The 21,806-nt window shown below is 41.2% G+C and overlaps 1 protein-coding gene across 4 annotated transcripts in view; it reads left to right on the top strand.

Annotated features, from left to right (window-relative positions):
* Positions 1-7,966: 7,966 nt before the first annotated feature.
* The window catches only part of FBXO38 (F-box protein 38), a 46,141-nt gene continuing 32,301 nt past the window's right edge, over positions 7,967-21,806 (top strand). For 2 of the 4 annotated variants that reach the window (XM_054568216.1, XM_054568213.1), the window contains exons 1-5: positions 7,967-8,059; positions 14,148-14,338; positions 17,963-18,096; positions 21,124-21,287; positions 21,495-21,660. In XM_054568216.1, coding sequence (XP_054424191.1) covers positions 14,211-14,338; positions 17,963-18,096; positions 21,124-21,287; positions 21,495-21,660 — 592 coding nt within the window. In that variant the 5' untranslated portion in view covers positions 7,967-8,059; positions 14,148-14,210. Of the gene's footprint in view, positions 8,060-14,147; positions 14,339-17,962; positions 18,097-21,123; positions 21,288-21,494; positions 21,661-21,806 lie in introns of those variants that run through there. The other 2 variants (XM_054568214.1, XM_054568215.1) reach the window with 2 other exon arrangements.

Raw genomic sequence — 21,806 nt, 5'->3', positions numbered from 1 at the left:
GTAAGGGGAGAGGCACATCTCTAGGTCTGGGCTATCTACAAATCAGGAGATTACAAATCAAGGCCTCTCTCCCCTTAAAATACTTACTGTAGTATAACTAGGCTAAGGGGAAGAAAGGTTATATTATTATCAACGGTCTCTAAATATTTATGTCAATTTCTTTTAGAGCTTTGAATTTTACTCTTCGGGTTCAACACAACGGAAAATGCCAAAAACCTCGAATGTGATGGGATTTTTCTTCATTTGTCATGAGTGAACCTGTTTGAATTGAGCATCATCTTTTCTTCAAAACGTGTAATTTATTTTTTACCTTTTTTTTTAAAATCAATAAATCTTACCTTATGGAAAGCTCTTCTTTAACTCAAGATATATTTAATGAGCTGCACCAGAACTGCATTTGTTTCTAGAAATAGAGATGAATAGAAGTGAGCCCTGACTTGAAGCAAGTCAGTCTGATAGGCTAATTACAGACAATTCGCTCATTTATTCAGTAAATAGTCTTTAAGTACTTACGAGACTGAAAGACTTGGCTAGCCTCTGGGTCCCCAGGGCCCTCCTGCAGCTTGTAAGTCAGTGAGGGATCAGGGAAGTGAGTTATATTAAACAAAATGACATATCCTGGAGCTGAACTTGACATTCCTACAGGTTGGCCTCCTACTCACAGTTAGGCCTTGATGTTTCCCTGTTTAACATAATTCCACAGAACATTAACATCTGACAAGCCAGTCTAAAACCAAAAATAATGTCATTCCAAAAGCATGTGTAAACACAGGCAAAACATGAACATTATCCTACCTACAAATACCAAACATCCCCTATGTACACTAGTATGAACGACTGCTGTTTCTTTATCAGTTTCAACTCTAGCCTTTAGCTAGCTAGTCTTCCCTCCTTCTAAATAAGACTTTTTAGGATGCCATATTAAAGAATTACTCCCACTTCCCGAGGGAATCCAATCCGGAGCAAAGACCGTTTTTCCTAAATTTTCCCCAAATTAACCTAATAATCTCTAATCCTACATCCTTTCTAATATCCTTTCAATGAGATGCCTTATGGCTTAGCATGGGTGTTCTTTCTCCCTTGGCAATGAATAACAAACCCTCTCGTTCAACTAAAGTGTTTCTGGTGGCCTTTGGCTAGAGAGCACTGACAAATTTGAAGCTTGAAAGTGGCTACCATATTATGCCTGTAGCTCAAACTGCCTTTTCTCCCTTCTCCAGGGGCATTGAGAGGGGCATCAAGACTATGAAAATAAGTGACACCTGAACTCTTAAATTAAGGGGTAGGGAATATTTTATTCATGTATTTATTTGTTCATAGACTCATATGCTACCCTGTCCCCAAAATAATATGGGGTGGCGGATATTCAGTGGATTCAGAGATACCGCATAGAAGCCCACCCTCTGAGAACTGTCACATAAAGACACTGAGCAAAGAAATACTTACAGATAAGGGAACCCTAAAGGGGAATGAGGGTATCCCAAATGACACTGATGGTTAACAGGACACCCATTCCCCCACAGCTGAGGCTCCCTCTACCCTTTCCTCAACCAGGGATGACATATTCATCATTTACTTGAGGTTCTACTCGACTCCCTGTCCTCACAGGTATTGCTGGAGAGTTTTCATTCTACTAGCGAGTAGGGTACTGCTAGCACTCAGTGGACGGAGGCCCTGCCAGGCACTGGGCAGTCCCACACGGTGAACGAAGACTGAGCCATCGAAATGCCGATAGCACTCCTGTTGAGAAACCTCTCGCCCACAGGTGGGCGTATCTATCAGTCCAACCCTCCTGCTTCTCCCTATGCCCAGACCTGCCGCTAGTACTCAATGATATCATGTACACTCTCTTTAGCTGGATGTATTCCTACCATGACAACCCCAGTCATGCCTTGGCAGCCAGATTTGGTATGGAAGACAAAACCTAATTGCCATCCCTGACCTTCCCTTTTTTCTCTTTAAGACTAAGGAAGCTTCATGGTTCTTGAGTCTAACTCTTCACCTGGCACCTTAGTCCTATTTTCTATCCCTGTATCCATGCCTTGGTTGTCTGACCGCTCTCCCAATACTTCCAAGCCCCCTCAGGAACGTGAGCTCAGTGGCTGGGACCCTGCACTATGCCAACAGGTCTGACAGTAAATGCCTGCCTGCCTCTCCCAACAAATGCAGTGGGTGAGCTACACCCTCTAGTGGGAAAACTACATGACTTGGGAAGAACAACATCTCAAAAAAAAAAAAAAAAAAACAACCCACAAAAACCAAATCCAACTCAAAGTAAATGAAGGGGAAAAAGGAAAGGGGGTAGGAGTGGGGTGGGGGTGGGTTCCATGGCTCTTGTTTCTGGGAAGTGTGGAGGGCGCTTTGAACTCACACATGACTAGATCCAGAGTCTCAGAAAAGTTGCCAGAGATTTTTCTCTCCATTGTTTGGATCCACCCATGTTTTCCTGATGTTGCCTTCATTCTCAGATATGCTTTGACTACGACCCCACCCAACCCGCATCCTTGGGATAAGGATTCCCCAGGCAGTCGGTAGGGCTACAAGAATGCCCAACTCTCATTAAAGTGAACTGAATCACAAAGTGCTGTAGGAGCCGAGTGAGGCAGTCCCCAGTATAGGATTAGAAGAGGGTAAAGAATTGTTCCCCCCAAAAATAGGACGCACTACTGCCAGGAGAAATGAATGCGAGTCAAGCAAAAACAACAGATGCTTGGGCGCTATCTTTTCTGGACACCACTAGCCCATCCTCTGAGGATGAGGTTGCCCTCGGGCTTGCCTGAAGCTCAACCTTCTGCTATTTTCCTGCCTTCGCTACAATTAACTAGATAACCTACTTGCATCATAATAAATGATGACACTCCCAGGACTGGAAACACTTTACTATCCTGGTAGAAAGCAAGGAAATGTCACCCAGAGATCTCAGTCTGCTGGAAAACACACTTCAGGACAATAGAGAATGACTTGACTTTCCAGTCACAAACGATGGGAAGTCTGTTGTCCTAATGTTAGAGGACCGCCCCCCCTGCCCCCCACCTCCGGCATTTCTGTTCTTCCTGGTGAAACAGACAGTGACCAGAGGCAGGCAATTAACCAAAATTGTTTTACGGGTTTCTTCTTTGGGCACTGCAGTCTCCCTCCTCTTCCCCTTCCAGGTCTTGGGATGCATACACAGTTTCAAGGCTTTCTTTCCCAGGCAGTGGGAATTATACATAGAATTTCAAGGGCTTCCCTCCTCCCTGCCATGGTTCACTATCGACCCTACCTAAGTGCTAAAAGGCACTTCCCCATAACCAGGGCGCTAGACGCTGGCCAGCAGCAGCAGTGCACTCTCAGGGTCCTTCCTCTGCCACCTCCTGCCTCACTTTCGAGACTATTCCAAGTAAAAAAAAAAAAATTTCTGAAGGTCTGGGATAATACAGGGGAATAATGACTCATACAGAGTAATAAATACATCAGGATTCTTTTGGTCAGGAGTGTTGAAAATCCAACTGAAACTTAGCTCAGGCCAAATGAGAAACGCGTGGGTTCATGCAGTTAGGAGGGGCCAGGGTGGGTCTCAGTTCAAACACTGCAGTGTCCACAAGCTTAAGCAACACCAGGAGCCTCGCTCTCCACCTCTGCCCCCTGCCAGTCTATGAATTTCATTAAATGCTGGTTTCATCATTTCCCGTACACAGTCTACGTACATGATGATATAATGGCTGCTCCCACCCCAGGCGTGTGTCCTTACAGCTCACGAACCAGAAAGGAAAGCGCTGGGGCTGAGAAGAGAATCCTGAGGCCCAGCCAAACACCGTTCCCGTCACTATGCCGTCGCAGTCCCCAGCCACGGGACAGAGAAGGGCTCTCTAGGGCATTGTCTTATAACCCCCGAAAGATTGAATTTCAGCACAGAAACGAGGATTAAATCACATTTATAGTATTATTTGGTGTTAACAAAGTCGACAACTTTCATTTAAACTATTTGTCTTATTTTAAGGAAAAAAACAGCGTATTAAAGAATAAGATGGATGGCGCTTATAATTCCAATATTAAATTTTTAATTGAGTACTGATTTAAACTTAGAATTTTAAATTGAAAAGTTAAGAATTTTATTAAGACTAATGTTGGCATTTTGAGAAGTTGTCATATGCCATATTTATATGTTGAATTGAATAGAGTTAGGACATTTATTTATTTGGCAAGGTTTTGTTTTTTAAATTTAAATGCTTAAGAGGAAAATTTGAGTATATTAGATTTTTCCTTTATTAATTCCTTCATTTGACAAACTTAACTCTATGCCAACCCCCCATCCCCTGCAATGTGCTTATTTTTAAGAAACTGATATACCTGTATGGTTATTTATCTGTCTCCTCTTACCAAAATGAAGGTAGAAACAGACCAACTTCTCACAATTGTTTCTTTGTGCCTTGTCCAATGCCTACCCCCAGGGCAAAGCCTCAGGAATATTTGTTAAATCCATGAATAAACCAGGGCAAGCTCAAAACACAACCAGCTTTTGAAAACTACAACTGTTTTCTCCCTGTTACATTTGGAATTTAAGGACCACCCATTTCTGTCGCAGCATTGGGCACACCTAATTGGGCCTGGGACACCAGCACCTTCGACGTCCTCCCTTGCAACAGCTGCACGAGGTTCACACAAATTTTGCCTCTAGGGGGCGACTTGTTCACTCAGCCAAGGACAGGAGAGTCATAGGGTGTGTGACAGCAAAGGTGAGTCCTGTGTGCAGCTCGGACAGGGCGTTTGTGCAGGAAAATGAGGTTGAAATGGGAGGCTGCCACCAAAGCATTTTGGGCCTTGGCTGCCTGATTATTAACAAGTTACAGGTGTATGCTTTGACGTTTCAAGTCTAAGCAAAAAGGAGCCATTAACACAATTCACAGGATGGCTTAGGAAGATACATCAGATTGACATCTGGAGGAAAAAAATTACAACAGTGCGCAATTTAGTAAGTAGGAATGTGGGTTTTGAAGTCAGATTGCTCAAATTTCACAATAATTCTCTGCGACTTACTAGCCGCATGATGTTTAGCAAAATACTTAACCTCTCTGAACCTGAGTTGCATTACCTATAAAATGGGGCAAGTGACACTTACCTCCCAGAGTTCGTAGCTATTAACTGTGATGATGTATTTTAAATGACTGGTAGAGTCACATCGTGATTATAAGAATGCATAAACAAAAACACAACAAACAATAAAAATAAGAATCTCTGAGGAAGAAGCTAAAGCCAGAATGAGACAGAGAGACACACTGAAGTCATGACCCAGGAGCCCACGGGAGGAGGAAGGATGAGCTGAGGAGGGTGTTTGCAATTATTTCAAGTGTAGCTGCACGGAGACTGGACTGATTCAGCACCTTCTGTGCTGCCCTGGCATCTGACATTCCTCCGTGCCAGGATCTCCCACATTTTGCTGCAGTCTTCTTCCTGCATGAGGTCTCCCAGCCTGCCTAGGAGCAAAGAGTTTCTGAGCCACCTCTGCAGCCCGGGCATGGAACAAATTCCCAGGTCCCCTTTGGTCTTTTAGTAAATTGGCTGATGGTGAACAGCTCTTGGTATTTTAAAGGATTTTCTTGTCTATAGAGTAACTTCTTTACCCTCACGCCTCTAGAGATCAAGCTAAAAGAGCTGCACTAGATGTAGTGACAGAGGAAACATGGTGAGGTTAACTGTCAAAAAGAAAGCAAGTTAAGTTTCCTAAGTTTCATCCTTGATCTTTTCACTTTCTTGTAACATAATCTTGATCTTGTGCAGTATGGTCCAAATTAAAAGTGAAAAGCAAAGGCTTTGTTCCTCAATGCTCACTCAGAGCTCATGTTTAGAAAAGCCTCACAGGAAGCTTTTTCTTCTTTTCTTCTTTTGCCTAATCTACCACCTTGTGTTTGGTTTTGAAACTGCAAGTCTCTCTCTCTCTATACCTATGTACAACATCCTTTACAGGATTTCCTTATGCAACTTGGAGAATTTAGGATGCTTTAAAAGTGAAATTCAGAGATATCACATGCTGTGAATTCAGACTTTGTAACTTCATCTATAGCTGAGAAGAAAGGAAGGAATAGACGCCTCTGAACAGTCAAGTAGTAATAGCTAACCTTTGTGGAGCTTTTTTTGCTCTATGCCAGACACTGCTCTAAGTGGATTACAAATATTACTCACAAAAAAAAAAAAAAGAGAGCAGGAATGTGAAAAAAATTGGAACACTTGTACGCTGTTGGTGAGAATGTAAAATGGTATAGCTGCTATGGAGAAATTAAAGATAGAATTGATCCAGCAATCCTACTTTGGGGCATATAACCAAAAGAATGAAAAGCTGGACATAGAAGAGATATTTGCACACTCATGTTCATTAAAGCATTGCTCACAATAGTCAAGAGGTGGAAGAGCAACCCAGATATCCATTCATGGGCGAATGGGAAAAATGTGGAATATACATACAATGGAATATTACTCAGCCTTAAAAAGGGAGGAAATTCTGACATGTTACCACATGAATGAACCTCAAAGATGTTAAGTGAGAGAAGCCAAACAGTAAAGGACAAATATTGTATGATTCCACTTACATCAGACACCTGGAGACAAAAAATAGAATGAGGAGTGGAGATGGGGATTAGAAAAGGAGCCATCCTCTAGTTAAGAATTTCTTAACTAAATTCTTACAGAATTTCAGTTTGGGAAGATGAAATAGTTCTGGAGGTGGCTGGTGGTGTGGTTGCATGACAATGTATCCTACACAAGCTTTTTAAAAAATTTTATTTATTTATTTTTAGAGAGAGGGGAAGGGGAGGAGAAAGAAAGGGAGAGAAACATCAATGTGTGGTTACCTCTTATGTGCCTCCAACTGGGGACCTGGCCTGCAACCCAGGCATGTGCTCTGACTGGGAATCGAACCTGTGGTCCTTTGGTTCGCAGGCCAGCACTCACCCCACTGAGCCACACCAGCCAGGACATTTTACCACAAGTGTTTTTTTAAAAATTCATGTAAAAAATCATTCATGTGCAGATTCAAGACTTTTTATTGGTGGGGCTACCAGCCTTCCTTTTTGATACCTGTGCTAATAAAATCTACATATGTTCCCCTCCCCAAAATTAAAAACTAACACATGAGGTGCTTTTAAAGATGGCCAGAAATCCTTTGCTACTCTTTCAATAAGAGGTCAAGTCTTATTCTTCTCCCCTTGACTCTGGGATGGCTTAGTGGATTCCTTGTCCTACGGAGAGTGGCAGAAGTTCTGGGACTTCCAGGGTTAGGCCATAAGTCTTGTGCTGTAGCTTCCTCCTGTTCCTGAGTGCTTCCTACCAGAACCCAAGCGCCGGGCGGTGATAAAGCCAAACCAGAAGGAGAGGTCGCCTGTAGGCATTCTGATACAGAGCTATAGCGGAGCTCCTGGCGGGAGGGGAGGGGGGTACCTCCAGCCCGAGCTGCCAACAATGCAACATCTATTTGAGCCTAAAGTTGGCTACAGTCTCAGCTGACATCCGACCTCAAACTGGAACTGCTCAGCTCAGCCCAGCCAACCCACAGAATCACAACAAATTGTGTTAAACCACTAAATTCTGCAGCAGTTTGTTATGCAGGGACCATAACGATGTCCATTTTCACCTAACAAACCTGAGGCTTGGAGGTGAAGGGCTCGATTGTGGTGTCTGTGTCAGTTAAGTGGAGGCTCTCCCACACGAACCACCTCTTTCTGGCCTCAAACTCTGCATTGCTGACCACTAAGTACAGGTTCTCAATCAAAAGAGCTGTCATCACCAGTGTCGTTACTACTTTCCTGGCGTCAGACTGCAGCCGCTTCCGGGGCACCGACACTGTCACGTGAAAGGACTGTCCCCACCCCTTTCCCGAGACGCCACTCTTAACATGGTGGCGGTGCAGCGACGCCTATGTCCCACACCCAGCATGGTCCGGATGCGGGCCCAGCCCCCGGTAACTACACTCCGGAAATGCCCGGGCGGCGGCGGAAGCGGAAGCGCGCGGCGGTGGGGGCCGCGGGAAGCCTCGGTCCCGATTCTCCCTCCCTCCCAACCACAAATAACAGACGGAGGGCCGACGTAGGTGAGGCGGCGGCCGGGTGGGCCCGCGGCCGGGAGGCGGGCCGCAGAGCCGGGGGCGCGTGCGGCGGGATGAAGGCGGCTGATTGGGGGCTCCCGGGCTCCCGACCGCCTGGGCAGTCGGTCTCGGGCCCCTCTCGGGCCTTTGGCTCCCGGGAAAGCAGGGATTGGGTTTGTGGTTCTTGGCCTTCTAGGCCTTGATTGTGGGGTTGCCTCCTTGTCTGAACCTGACCCAAGATACCAGCATACGGAACACGCTCTTGCTCTCGATTTCTTGAGCAAAATGAGAGTTGTTGACCCGGACAACTTAGGGGACCCCATCCTACGCCGGGCGCCACGAATTCCACGGTGTTAATGTTAAGTCAGTGTATCAGCCAGTACATTGAAAAAGGCCCGTCTGTACTCAGCGTACGCAGGGGATGTCCCTGAGCAGAACCCAGCGGATACGTCCTTGAGAGGCGGCCAGCCCCGGGATCCCGAGCCCCGAGTGCTCGTCCGACCGGGTCCACCTTGCCCAGGTCCATCACCCTTGCTGTGACACCGTTTGCTTGTCGGTGTAATGAATGTGCTGGATGCCTCTGATGTCCCTCCTGGCTCAGGAAATCAGGTTCTCCACTCCCTTGCTGAGTCCCTTCCTCGGAGACCGGAAAAGCCTGTGTTTCTAGCCAGGAGGTCACTGATGAGAGATGTCTGCCTTGGGTTTTCCAGACCCCAAGCCGGCCCAGGGCAGCTGGACACTTAGGAAGGTGCCTGTGCGGTAGGAATCTCTGCCCTGAAGACTTTGTTTACAAACCAATACCAGCAATGTAAAATACACCAATGTTAAAAATAGGAGTTTGTTTTCTTTTTTCTTACAACTTTTTCTTAACTTGCTGGTTCACTTTGGGCCAATCTCTTCCTCTCTGTGAACGTGAGATTTCTCATCTGGCAAATGAAGGTGTTGAATCAGGTCACTAGTTCTTAATCCCCTTTCCCATACTCCCAGCAAAACTAGAGAATGAAATAGTGGTTCTATCAGGCTATGATTTTCTGGGGAAGGGAAAAGATGGAGTTTGGAGGGTACCTATGTAGTCATATAGATTGAAAAACCTGTGCTCGTAATTTTTAACTTTCATTTTTGACAGTTACTAAGGCTCTTTCCTTCTAAAATTTGCAACGTTGTGATTCTTATGTCCTGTTGAGGTGAAGAATATAGACTTTGTGTGTGTGTTTGTTTAAATGTGTGCCCTGGAGGTACACACTTTAGTAAAAACGATACTCACATAGAAAAGGAGGACAAGGAGCAACTGTATTTCAGTGAGGTAAAGTGACAGTGAAATAAAATTGGACCTGAACTAGAATTGAAGACCTGGATCCTCGCTTCACTCAGAAGTGGTGTTTTTTGACTTTATGCCTTTGGACAACCCAGCTTACCTCTCTGGGCCTTATTTTACTTATCTGGAAAATTAAGGGTTGGACTGCATAATTCTTGACCCTTTCTGTACCATAATTCTGTTGTTGTTTTTTTTTTAATTTGAGTTTGTGGAGGTTTTTTTATTTTTGTTTTTTAATCTAAGCAGCTTGGTGAATGTAGGGTATGGCATTTCTTTAGGAAAGAGAGGCCATCCTCTATAGGAGACATTGACAATTTTTGATGGGGGCTACGTAGCCAAATTAAGTGACATGCAAGGGGTTACTTTGATATAAGTAAGCTGAAGCCTGTAGAAACTGATGAAAGGCATTAAACCTGAAGGGCAGGGAAGCCCTTGATCAGATAGGGTGATGCGGACATTGGGAAGCTTTCAATGGGAGAAGGCATTTTTGATGGGGATAATGAAAAGTAATTTAAGCTATACTAATTGAAATGACTGAGTTGTAAGATAATGGTGGCTAAAATCTAACTCCAACTGGAGACTGAGCTTCATGGGAAGGAAGACTTTGTCACCACCTAGCACTTAGAAAGATGGGTTACTTAAATGAGGGCTGGATGGATGGATAGATAGTAGCAATCAGGAAGAGGAGTTTCCATAGAGTTGTTATTAGTTAGATACAGAATGAGAAATTGATACAGAATTGTGATTATTTTGTAAAAGAAGAAGTCCCTGAGTTTTCTGGTTAGTTATAAGGTGTTTATCTCTGCCCTGTAAAGTGTATAATAAGAGGCAAACACATATCCTGGAGGGTCTCGTGTGATTGAGGAAAGGAGTAATTAGAATAATTTAGAGATGGAGGAGGATGTGGACATGTTGGAACATGGATAGGAGGATTTTTAGGTGTGACATTAGGAGAGTAAAAGAGTGAGTTTATGTAGGTCTTTTTTTAGGTATCAGATATTGTGAGAATTGTGAACAAGTATTAAAACATCTTTTAATGGAGGATTGGAAGTAAAATAAGTTGATTTGTAAGCAGGGAAATAGTGGCGCTCCTCTACAAGAAGTGGAGGTAGCCTTGAGGACTACGGATGAAAAGACTGGGTTAAATTTGGGAGCCACCAGAAGGAACTGAATTAGTAGAGAATAGTGTAGTTTTGTTTGGGATGGAAGGAGCTTTGAACCAGCAGGTTGAAAGACAACATACATGCCTAAGAGAAATTGCGTTATGGAAGGATCCAAGGTTAAAGAGTATGCACAAATAACACAGGATTGATACTTAGAATGTACTTGGGCCTCCAGGACAAAAATGATGCCTCCTGTTGCTAAGGTCCTTCAAAGAGACAGACACAGAAGTAGGATACCCTGGACTGTTGTAGGCCACTCTGTGGAAGCCTTAAGTAGGTGGACCGCAAACCTAATGTGTGAATGAGAGTGCAGTCAGCAGCAGTTCTATCAGGGCACCCAGAAGTCTGCAAGCATCGGTGTCTATCTCTGGAATGCAGGGGACCAGCCAGGATGCAGAGGACCGACGGGATAGGGTGTGTAGTGTGGGTTGGGGAAGTCTTAATCCAAGCCTGAGCTCCGACACTTAATCTATGCCCTTGGGCAGGGGATTCACCCTCTCTGGCACTATTTGTCCATCTGGAAACTGAGGACGCCAGTCTTGGATAGGGACCTCTAGGTGAAGCCCCTGAAATTGTACGTATGTACTTCAGCTTATGTGAGTCTGGGTATTCTTTTTTTTTTTCTCTTGGGGTGAAGAAGTACAGCTTTCATCATAGCCTTAGATAGGTTTGGGGCCCAGGAAAAATTAAGCACTGCGTCTAGGTATACTCAGTAGGCCCCTTCAACTTGTAACATTCTGTGATTCTCTGATTCTGTCCGAATGACATTTCTTTGAGATTTAGAGTCTAAGCCCCCAGAGCCTGCTGACTTTAGAAATACCTAGTGCTGCACACTATCTAGTTTTCTTATTTTTATACTCACCTGTTATTTATACTCAGCTCTCCCCGACCCTCCCCGACTCCTCTGCCAGCCAACTCCAATGTGTCATCTTTATCTACTGCTGTTAGTTGGAATTTCTCTCCTTTCCACTTGCCCTTTTAACCTACTGCTGCTTTGGACCTTTCCTACTTTGTTTGGTTTTTCGAGTCGCAAGTGGTGATGATATTTTGGAGCGGAGGGTAGAAAGAAACCAAGGCTAGAAAGCTAGCCATGACAATTTTCTGTTCTCACTTGCTTATTTCTCTCATCCCTCTGAAATCAATTAAGAGAGGGTGTGCACGTCCAAGAGAGACCCAGCCATCAGTTGGGACCTTGCATGCCTTGCATACAGGGATGCCAGGCATGTATTACTCAGTGCCTGGGACGAAATGCTTAGCATGGCCTAGCTGGTATATCACATAAATGAAGGTGAAACTGAGTTTAGTTGAAACGATTTTGGTGTCCTTTATAGAGTTTGAGTGGTGGCAAGGGAAGTCTTTTTAATGTAAGGGAAGATAAAATAAATTCGTCTTTAATGAGGAAGCTTTTTATCTCCTGAACATTTTCAGGGGCACCTAGTTGGACTGGAGCGGATGGATGGAGTTGTCTGTGGGTCCTGCTCTGCTGAGGCCCTGGGTGGAGGATGGAGTTGTCGCTTACCCCAGTGTCCATCTCCGCAAAAGGCGTAGAGTGAGGGGGAGGGGCGGCGGTCACTACTCTACCTACTGTCAAGTAGGTAGCTTACATGACCGAGTGTTGAATTCTAGCTGTGTGACCAAATCTTTAATTCTAGGCATGACATGGGAAATACACATACAGCGTCACCTAAAACTGTGTTAGTCTTTCTCATTTCGGTCCTTCAGTAGTGTTAATGCACACTGTAGGTTAAACAGACTTTTGTGGGCTTGCTGGAGTCCTAACATCTATACGATGTTGTATAATGTCATATCTGTGATTAAATGTTTCTCTGAGTTCCAAACAAGTGAACTTTTATAAACTCTGGTTTAGAAATTCAAATGCAGGTTGCTTGCTAGGGCTACTAAATCTGACTCACACAAAACCACAGAATTGCAAAATAAAAAGGGATAATAAAATGTGGAATCATAGATGAAGGTGTAAATTATAAGTGATGTGGGTTTGGTGAAGAAAAAGAAGGGAGAAGGGGAAAGAAAGATTTTTTATTTAAGAATGAAAAGTTAAGAACGTGGTGCCTGTGAACAGTTAGAGTTATGAAGATTCTAAATGATAAAACGTGTTATAATACGATAGCTAGAGAATTAATCCATGGTTGGATTGCCCTGTAGTAGTTAATAGTCTTGTTGAGTCATTTATATGTTGCAAGGTAGCTGTTTGTGAAGTGTCCTTATTGGAATAACTACTGATGCATTTTTGCCAGAGTTATAGGCTTGTTGCTGAGATCATTGAGTGCTATGCTAGCAAATGGGAACATGAAATGGTTCTTAGCAGCTTAGAGTGTCTGGATGCATATAGGGTAATGGAAAGACTGATGGATGTTCAAACATCAGACACTTGAGCATTTATTATGAGCAAGGACTTGTTATCACCTAGAGGCAGAAGGTTGAGTTTCTTTTCCTGGCAGAGACACGATAGATAAAATACTACACAAGTTGCTGTAGTAGAAGCGCCCAGGCAGCTCAGAAGAGGGGGTGAGTAGGACTTAACATTTAAACTAGATTTTGAAAGCAGGTTTTTAAAAAAACAAATTAGTAGTTTTTTAGGCAAAAAAAAAAAAAAGGAAGGGCATTCTAGTCAGAGTCATTAGGGATGAAAGATAACGTTTGGGGGAGCTGCAGGTCCAAAGGAGCAAGTGGTCGGGTTGAAAGATGAGATTGGAAAGGTGGCTTGAGACCAGATCAGAAGAGATTTTATCCTAGAACCTAGGATTTCTTGTAAGCTGATTTGGTCATTGTTTTTTTTTTTCTTTTTCTTTTTTTCTTTTTTTAAGATATATACATAACCAATCTAAAATTTTCAAGCAATGGAGAAGAATGTGAAAAGTAAACCTCTGTTGCCTACTTCCCTAAACCTCTGTTCTCACTCCTTAGAGGTAGCCACTGTTAATGTTTTATCATCGATCCTTCCAAAAGTATCCCATGCACACGTGAACATATTTGTCCTTTTTCTTTTATGGAAAGTCAACACCTTGCTCTTTTCACTTCGTACACAGCCAGGGGGATGTTTTAAAAAGATAACTCTAGCTTCAGTGGTTGAGTGTGGAATGGTAAGCGTTTATTCAGCAAATCACGTATCGTAGGCCTCCTTTGTGGCAGGCTTTGCGCCAGGCCCTGGCGATACAGCGGTGGACATACAGCTCTGGCAGTAGCCTGCATGAGGGCCGACGGAGGCCTGAACGCCAGTAAGAGTGGATGCAAGAGCAATATTGTGGTAAAACTGTTGAAAGAGCAATCAAGTGACTGTGGGAAGTGAGAGATCTTACCTTTGAAAAAAATGATGTTGGTGAAACTGAGTGAGTTAGCTAGGAGTACAAATTAGAATCCAGGACTTGGGGTTCCTTGAATTTTTTTTAAATAATTCAGTTTTATATTTTCTACTGCTCTTCAGAAGACGATTTTCTGCGCCTTTTGTGTAATTATTTTTATTAATTTGAGTGTGGTCTGTATTGTAATTACCTTTGTCTGTATTTTAAAATAAATGTTGTTTTGCCTAGGTTTTATAGGAATAATTTTTGCCTCTGGTTTGCTGCCTTAGTCTACTCTGTTCTCTGCTTGCTCTCAGGTACTTTGAACTCAAGTACTGAAGAGGGGAGATTTGCTTTTTGATACTGGAGATAACGCAGCAATGGGCCCACGAAAGAAAAGTGTTAAAATGTGTCTCATGAATAATGACACCCCTGAGGAAACAGTATCGGATGAAACGAAGGACTACATGAATCAACTTTCACATGAAGTGCTTTGCCATATTTTTAGGTAAGGTTTTTTCTTTTGTTGCAGAAAGTTCTGCTGGACAGCCATTCCCTAGACTGTATTAACATTCCAGGCTTCTTGGAATTTTTATTGACGGGGCGATTTGTTGACTTTTGTTATTACAGTACTGTGCGTACATAAGGCAGTGTTCCTGACTTTTTTGACCACAACCCAAAGTGAGGAACACATTTTTGCTCGGTAGACAGATAATACGTGATTGAAACAAAGGTTTTGTGAAATAATACGCATCATTGCCATATGCCATGCACACCTGAAAGTTGTTTTGTGTTAACATTTTTCGAAATCTTTTTTTATTATATTTTTATACAATCTGAATTATAAGAGTAGTTAAAGGAACCAAAAAAGAAAAGAAAAGAAAACCTGTCTTTCTAGTTTTCCCTACACTCTTCTTTCAGTCATTATCCATTCATTCAGTAAACAGACCCTAATAATTTTGTCTCTGGAGTTGGAGACCTGAGTTTGACTCCTGAGTCTCATTAACTAGCTGTGGTCCAATGGTAGATACAAAGATGTGATAGTAAGGATTCAATGAGATAATGCTTTTAAAGCACTTCGCACCACTGCATGGCTTAAATGCTTGGCAAGTGTTAAGAGTTACCATTATGTTCTGCCTTTTTTCTTATTGCTACATGGCCTTTGTAATTACCATTTTAGACCCGTGGCACAGTAATTACCTTTGCCCTTGTTTTCTGACATCTGGAATGCTTCCAGTTTTTCTCTTACGCAATTAACTTCTGTAAGCATCCGGATTTTCCATTATTTCAGATTAGTTACTAGGGGAAATTTTTATATGAAGTTCTTAGAAATGTTTTGAAGTTTTAAAAATTATTAAATATTTGTAGATTAAGAAGTTTTTAAAAAGTAAGAGAGCTCCTTTAGGGAACCATGGCCACTTTATTTTCTTTTCTAATATAAATGTGTATTAGTCTTTATCTTCTTCAGTTTGTTATTCTCTGCCATATGCAGCTTTTGTTAGTTCAGTTCTGTCTGGGAATAGGAGGCCCAATTAAAATAACAGATTTTTTTTTTTTCAACATAACAAAATGATACTAAAGTCCGTCTTACAGAAAAAAGTTTGCTAGAATAGCCAGATTTTGGGGGGAAAAGAGTATAACTCTACCAAATACTCAAATATATTCTAAAATATACACTAATTAAAGATTTGGAATTGGAGAGGATATCCGGACAGTTGGGTAGAACAAACTCCATATGTAGGCTACATATGTAGATTCAGATATATTTGGGGGTCTAGTTTATGATAAATTGGGTATTTTCATCAATGAGGAAAAGCAATGTGGATTATTCAGCGATGATGTCACAACCAGAAAACCATTTGGTGAAAATAATAAAAGTATGTTCTTATTGCATATCTGACAACTAAATTCTAAATGCATCAATGAAATAAACAGTAAAGCTATTAAAATTCCACAAGAAATCATTGATAAAATTGTTACCAAGCACGTGTGTTACATGTTTGTTGAGTGACGGGAGGACATACTATGAACAAATTTGACCATTTTTTAAATTGAGAGTAGATCGAGTCATATTTTGCAGTTCAAACAGAATATTCAGATGGAAGGGAGCCAAGTAGAAGGGTGTTACTCTGGTTCTAATGCAAAAAAACATGCAGCAAATTGGCAGAATGTGAAGAACTGTGAATACTTGAATTTGGTATGAGCTGTTTATTCTAAAAAAGATTTATTTTTATGCTTCTAGAGTTTTTATCTGAGGACTCACGTGTTAGTTTTTTGATAACTACTTAGCATGTTTTCGTGAAACAAGAAAAACCATGGTTTCCTTAAAGGAAATCTAATCTTTGCTGTGTGTGCCATGTTAAGCATATCTTTTCTAAAATGTATTTGATCTGGCTTTTGGACTCCAGCCCATTGACTATATATCTGTGAAGAAAAAATAACATCTTTTTTTCTAAGGGCAAATGTGATGTAAGATAAACTTCATGTGATTACTGATCTATTTGTATTTAAAGGGAGTATAATATTAACTCAGGCAAATACTTTGGATAACAGTGATTTAGGAGAAAATATAGAGGCAAAACTTGATTTAGAAAACATTCAATATTTTTCATTGTTTATAAAATGTGTAGTTGTATAGTTTCTAAAAATAATGCTACTTATATCTAAGTTATGGAGACTGTAAATTAAGTTAGCAGTAATCCTTTTTTTAAATAGAGAAATTGATTTGATTTGATTCTCTTTATTTAAATAGTTTTAAAGGGAAAGGGAGAAGAGCCAGAGGTAGGGGGAAAAATGGAGTAGAGATATATTCAACAGACATACTTGGACTTTTCTTTTAGAATTAGCTTAATTTTTAGGAATTAGACTAAGACCCAACGTTGTGGACATCTTTTTCTTCCTCTTCCCCAGCTGTGGACTTTTTGCAGGTCAGCTTCTCTGAGCCTATTTCATCACTTGCAAAATAGAAAAATTAATAGCACCTACTTTATCAGTGAGGGTTCTAGCAGGAAACAAAATACACTCAGCTGGCATTTGAAGATAATTTAATGAAGGGACTATTTGGAGAGGTGTGGACAGGGTTAAGAGAATCAATGAGGGATGTTGAAGAATTCAGCTTGGGGGCTGACTAGAAACAGCAGGACGCCTGTGCGTGGGCCCGCGTGGCTGGAGTCAGCTGACAGCCAGAAGGGCGGGGCGCTCGGAGGGAAGGGAAGGGAAGGGAAGATGGGGGAGGGCTTTGTGGCTAACACTGAACACCTCACCTGGTAAAGTTGTGAAACAATGACTTCCGTCTGTGACAAGACACCAGCTCAGCAAAGGACAGCGTTTGTTTTTTAAAATATTAATCTTGTTGTGCATGGAGGGGTGTTGAGAAAGAGAAAGAATGAGATTTTCTAATCTTTCAAAAGATAACGTATATAGGTATTACTGGAAACAGAAAAAAAGTAGAAGTTCATTGAAAAGTTCCAGGAAGGAAAACTAATGGGAGGTTGGAAAAGAGGAAATTGCAGTTCAAGTGAAGTGTTCTCACCTAAGGCTTATGTACTACTTTTATCTGAGTGTGTGATCTAAAAGGTAAAAGATCTAGGGCAGAATTATTTACTATAAACCTAGTATACATATCTATTGGGGAAGAAAATAGTAGAGTTTCTGTAGGGGGTGGGTGTTGAAGGAGTAGAGAGGAATTTTTTAGCCACTACAGAAAATGGATTCTGTAAAAGTTATGAAATGATACTGGCTGTGTTCTGATTGATCAGTACTCTTATATTCCTTGCATTCATTCACTTATCATCTTGCTTTGAAATGCACTGAGATTTTTTTTCTTCCCCTTCCCCCCTCTTTTTTTTTTTTGAGATTTTCTTTGTCCTTAAAAACTTAAAAGGAGAAAGGCAAATGCCCTTTGGAGGAGGCTCAGTACTTTTGTTTAGGTACTTGAGTATTTGCTGACTTAGCTATTTTTAGCAAATAAATAAATAAATAAATAAATGCATGTCAATCTTAAAGCCCTGTGAATATTCCTAAGATCTTATTTCATTGGAGGAGTAGGAGAATGGAAGAAGGAAAAAATGACCCATCAGGGAGAGGAAGTACTTAGCCACTTGATAAATTTGAGTTTCTTTCTCTCACAAAGGTACCTCCCTCTGCAGGATATCATGTGTATGGAATGTCTTTCCCGGAAGCTAAAGGAAGCCGTGACCCTGTATCTGAGAGTTGTGAGGGTTGTGGATCTTTGTGCAGGGCGCTGGTGGGAATACATGCCAAGTGGTAAGTATAGTTAACCTGTGAATTTAGTTTCTTAGTGGAAACTAATAATAATGTTTCCATCGAAGGTTACTTGTTGTCATCATATGTTACTTGTTGTCTTGAGAGAGGCAATTGGAATCACTTGTTAGGTAGGGAGGCAGGAATTTATGTGAATTATTTAGGTTGGGTTAGTGTGATAGAATACATGTTGCCTGATGCTTTCCTGTTTTAGTAGTCTCTTGTTTTCATTTCCTATTCCTTTAGGAACTATGTCAGCCTGTTCTACAAATATATGATCAGAGACTATTACTGAATTTTTTATTAACTATATGTTGATCACATTAGACAAAGTGTCCTCTGTTTTGCAATGCAGGTTTTCATAGTTTTCCTGTACCCCTTGATTGCATCTTCTGGTTAAACAAATATTCACCAGTTTTTCTACAGCTGCTCTAATAAGCCAGTTCTGGAACTTGAATTTCTTAAGCACTTTTAAAAGGCCTATACTAGGTCTTGGATATTTTCAAATAAGGCACTGGCCTTGCAGGTAAAGAACTGAAAGATAGTAGCCTAACCACAACAGACAGGCCTGAGCTAAAGAGACCATGAGGAAAGAAAGTTGATGACTTCAGTTAAGCAGAACATACCTCAAAGGGAAGAATTAAAATAAGGGCTGATCAGACTTTTTTTTTTCCTTCCCAGTTAACATTAGTCCATTAATTCATGCTGTTTGATTACTGTTGTTTGGCAATTTTCAATGTCTTTTTTAACCACCTTTCATCACATGTTTTTTTTAACCACCTTTAAAAATATCCAGATCCTGATATTTTGAAAATGTGATGGGGCTGGGTAGAGGGAACCTTACTGAATGTGAAGGGCTGAGGAGATAGTTGTCTTGCGCTGTCCCATTATGTGGAACAGGACAGACTACCTCTGGAATACTGGAATATTATATGGCTCGGGGTACTATATCTTCTATATCTTTTCAAGAGCATCTTCAGTCAACTGGTAACTCTTACCAGTTGGCCATAGTTGGTTAACAATATGTACCTTTTTGTGAAGCAAAGACCTGAGGCTAGAACTTAGCTCGGGAGAAGGCAAACCACAGTTGTCTTTGGATACTTGAAAGAAACCATCCTGAGGGAAAAGGATTCATCTTTTTCTGGAGAGTGATCATGTATTGCAGGAAAGGAAAAATCAGTAAGAATGAAAATGACTGCTGTTCCTTACATTAGATTTGCTTTAGTGGAGGCTAGGCCAGTCTTTTTTTCTGGAGACGGGATCAATGCACTATCCGTAAAGAAGCAGCAGAGGAGAGCTCCCAGTGGATACCATTTTAGAAGAATTCGTGTGCACATTGTTGGCTTCTTTCAGGCTGTGATAAATGCCTGTGAGCCCAGGCTTCCCGCCCCTGCAATGAATGTAAAAAGAGAGGTATAGTAAATAGTCTCTAGCCTGGAATAAGCTCCTACTAACTGCTTACTAACACCACACTAGCCTCTCCTCTGAACCTTGGTCCTCTGTATAATAATGTTAAGATTTTTATATATTGATAGTATATTATAGTTTTCTTATGTGATATCCTTGGATTTTCATACTGTCTCTGGAAAGAAGGTGGAACTTCGCCTCCATTGAGTGCAGGCAACGTAATGTACAACGAAAGATTTAGTTCCTTTAGTTCCGAATTTGGGCCCTGCCACTTGGGAGCTTTTAAACTGTTTCAAGCCCCCTTTTATGCATTTGTAAACGGGGTGATAAGCTTTTTCATTAGGTTGTGACAATAGAGGAGAAAACATGTAAAATTGTTAACACATGCAATGGCTCAGTCAATATAATATGAACTGTTATAATTAGAAAGACCAAGTCATTTCTGAGGTCCCTTCTTACTCTTTAATTTTATGGTTCTAAAGTTAACATATCATCTGGACTATCCCTGTACAAATAGAATAACTTTGAAAACTTGAGTATGTAAGACTTAGTGATTTGGGGCTTCATGTTTATTATTGAGAGTTAATATTTTTATTTGTCATCAGTGAGCAGGCAGTTGGCTTTCTGACAGCCTACATTAAAAACAAAAGCCCCAGATAATAAAGTGTCATCTGTTTGAGACTTTTCTCCCAACTGACCTTACCAGCACCTCTGCTGTGGAAGGAACGTGCCTCCTTTTGTTCCCATATGGTTGATTCGCACTATGGAGCATGTCCTTGCCTCGCAGATAAATAGCTGCCTGTCAGTTCAGCATCCTCGCAGCTTGGAGCACTTAAATGATCCAGGTTTTCTTTGCTAACTTGCATCCATCTGTCTTTTCCAACAGAATTGTCTAAACCAGCAATTTGTAACTGGTGTGCCACAAAAACTTTTAAAACGAACAATACCTGACTAGTAAGGGACACGCCTCTTTTCTCTTAAATTGTCAAATCAAAAAAATGGCATCGGCCAACACAACAGGGGCCGCCTGGTGCGAATGCCCTGTCTTGAACCATAAATGTCTAGGTCATATAATAGAGTTGCATCTTATTTGTCATGTCACATAATAAGGTTGCATCTGCTAATCCTTGGTACCAGACATCCTTATATACAAGTATAGGCACTGATTTCTTAAAAAGGCACTTAGGAGCAAAAAAGTCTAGGTCATTACTATTATAATTAATTCTTTGTAAATCAAAAATTACACCTTTTTTTGGTCAAATTGGCAAAGAATACATTTTTTGGTGTGTCACAGAATTTTAGTAGTTGGTTTATGTGTGCCATGAGATGAAAATTTTGAAAATCGCTGGTTTAAAATGTGTAGGGAGTGATAGTTAAACACAGGGCAGAGTAATTATCAGGAAATGATCAGACTAAGAGAATCTAGGTTGGTATGGGATCTAGGTTAGAACTGAGCTTTTTGAAAATGAAGATCATATCTTATTCATATTTTTAGTTGCCTGCTCTGCAGAGCCCTTGAGGTTTTATGGACCAGAGAGTACTTTTTGGGAAAGATGAAAGTGACTAGTAAATGTTGAGAATCAGAAAAATGAACTTGGCTCTAAATATCTTTGAACTTCTCAGGCTTCACAGATTCCAGTTTTCTGACCCTATTGAAGAAGATGCCAGATGTCGAACAACTATATGGCCTTCACCCTAGATACCTTGAGAGGCGAAGGGTACGGGGCCATGAAGCTTTTAGCATTCCAGGTGTTCTGGAAGCTTTGCAGGCATGTCCAAACTTAGTGGTGAGTACATCTGGCTGAACATTTGACATCAACTCATTGATGAAATAAATCAAAGGAATGATAACACATGTTCACTCACAGGCAAATTTCATCCATCCTTAGCAAACGTTTAAGTTCCATTGCATGCTTAACATTTTATGATACAGAAATAGAAGCTTTGGATGCTAAATTAAGAGCCCTTATGCTTGTTTTGGCATTATTTTCTAGGGTGTGGAGACTTCTCATTTGGAATTGGTAGAATCCATTTGGACATATATGCCACATGTTCATATTTTGGGGAAATTTCGGAATCGTAATGGAGCATTTCCAATTCCTCCTGAAAATAAACTGAAAATTCCTATAGGAGCAAAAATTCAAACTTTACATTTAGTTGGTGAGTACATGTTTCTTGGGTCACTTCTTGCTCCTTGAAATGACACATAACTGAATATTCACTGAAAGGAAATGAGGAGAAATTTAGAAATGGCTTTGTCGATCGGTGGTGGCAAAAAAATAGGCTCGTGAGACTTGTATAAAAAT

Source organism: Pteronotus mesoamericanus, unplaced genomic scaffold, assembly GCF_021234165.1.
Source record: "Pteronotus mesoamericanus isolate MK-2021 breed Mesoamerican mustached bat unplaced genomic scaffold, CSHL_Meso_final contig_2, whole genome shotgun sequence".
In the NCBI taxonomy this organism is placed as follows: domain Eukaryota; kingdom Metazoa; phylum Chordata; class Mammalia; order Chiroptera; family Mormoopidae; genus Pteronotus; species Pteronotus mesoamericanus.
This window is presented reverse-complemented; position numbering and strand designations above follow the sequence as displayed.